Source organism: Apaloderma vittatum, unplaced genomic scaffold, assembly GCF_000703405.1.
Source record: "Apaloderma vittatum isolate BGI_N311 unplaced genomic scaffold, ASM70340v1 scaffold11731, whole genome shotgun sequence".
Lineage (NCBI taxonomy): Eukaryota > Metazoa > Chordata > Aves > Trogoniformes > Trogonidae > Apaloderma > Apaloderma vittatum.
In genome coordinates this window covers 2,503-3,919 of record NW_009699632.1, presented here as the reverse complement: position 1 = coordinate 3,919, position 1,417 = coordinate 2,503, and the positions used below count along the sequence as shown (strand labels likewise).

The window sequence follows — 1,417 nt, the reverse complement described above, 5'->3', positions numbered from 1 at the left end:
GGGCCCCCTCCTCAGAGGGAGCTGGCCTCGACGAGTCAGCAGGAGCCTGCTGAGGTTTAACGGACAAACGCAAAGTCCCGTGGCTGGGAACGCCGGGCGGTGACGCCGGCTGGGCCGGAGCAGCTCTGCTCCCTGCGTCTCGGTGAAGCGAAGGCAGCCGGGCAGTGAGGGGAGCACCGATGGCAGCCGCGCTGCAGCCGCGCTCTGCGAGCGAGAGCAGAGCCAGCAGAGGGAGAGAAGCGATTGTGTCTCTTGGCCTGGCGTTCGTTGGACTGTGCCGAGAACATCCTGTGCAGTCTGAGGTCACCCAGGACAAGGAAAACTGATAAACTGCAGAGTTTAGCGGGGGGCTGCCAAGGAGGTCAGGAGCTCGGAGCACTTGCCCTGGGAGTAGGGGCTGAAGGAGCTGAGCTCATTGAGCCTGGAGAAGGGCACATTGACGGGGGTCCTAAGAGCAGCCTGGCAGCACCTACAGAAACGTCACCAGGAAGGTGAAAGCGGGACCTTTGCGGGAGCGCGTGGTGGGAAGATGAGACAGGATCGACATAAACTGACTGAGAGAGGTTCTGACTGGATACAAGGAAAATCCTTTTCCCCATTAGCTCAGAGTTACGCCAGGGGCAGCGCGGCGGGCGCCCTCGGGGAATTCCGAGGGTGCCTGGAGGAGGCCCTGAGCAGCCGTGTCCGACCCGATGCTGCCCCTGCAGCGGGACTGTCCCAGCTCCCTTCCCACCGGAATTAATTCTGTGGTTCTGCAAAAGCTGTTTAATGGACTAAAGGCTGTTACCGGGAGGCTGGAACAGGACGGCTTGTGGGTGGTTAAACCAGCCGCCTAGTTCATGAATTTCATGTGGAATAACCTTGCCCTGCGAGATGCCTGTTACCACGTAGAATCATTTTAATTCACAAACCTTAAAATGATGATTCAGCCTTATTTCCGAGCAGACAGCACAGAGAGTTTTGTGTGCTCTGCTTTTCAGCCCCAGCTGGCAGCATCTGCTGCCAACCCCCCGAAACTGCTGATGCCAGCGTAGGTGTGTAAAGCACTTGTGCTCCGTGAAACAAAAATCTTTGTGAATTCTGCAGGGACACCTACAGCGACAGAAGCGGCAGCAGCTCGCCTGACCTGGAGATAACGGAGCTGAAGTTCCCGTCAATAAATCATGACTGATTCCTGGTAACTTTTAATATTCTCAACCTCTTTACTTTGGGGGGGTGGGTGTGAAACCTCCTTACCCAACCTTTCCTCCTGGCACCTGGATGTTTCACATCAGTTGGTGGCAAACTGGCCCCGCGTGGCAAGTGCTGGTGCTGCCCCCCGTGCCGAGGGGGGCCCGACACCTCGTGCCGGTGTAACGGGGGGACGGGTATTTCCTGCCAGAACGAAACGTAATAAAGTACGAAAATGCCCGAGGGA

General features: G+C 57.2%; 1 protein-coding gene across 1 annotated transcript in view; it reads left to right on the top strand.

Annotated features, from left to right (window-relative positions):
• Positions 1-1,171, top strand: part of CTPS1 (CTP synthase 1) — a 17,115-nt gene extending 15,944 nt beyond the window's left edge. The window contains exon 17 of the mRNA XM_009878473.1: positions 1,087-1,171. Within this exon, the coding sequence (XP_009876775.1) occupies positions 1,087-1,171 (85 nt within the window). The remainder of the gene's footprint in view (positions 1-1,086) is intronic.
• The last annotated feature ends 246 nt before the right edge of the window (positions 1,172-1,417 follow it).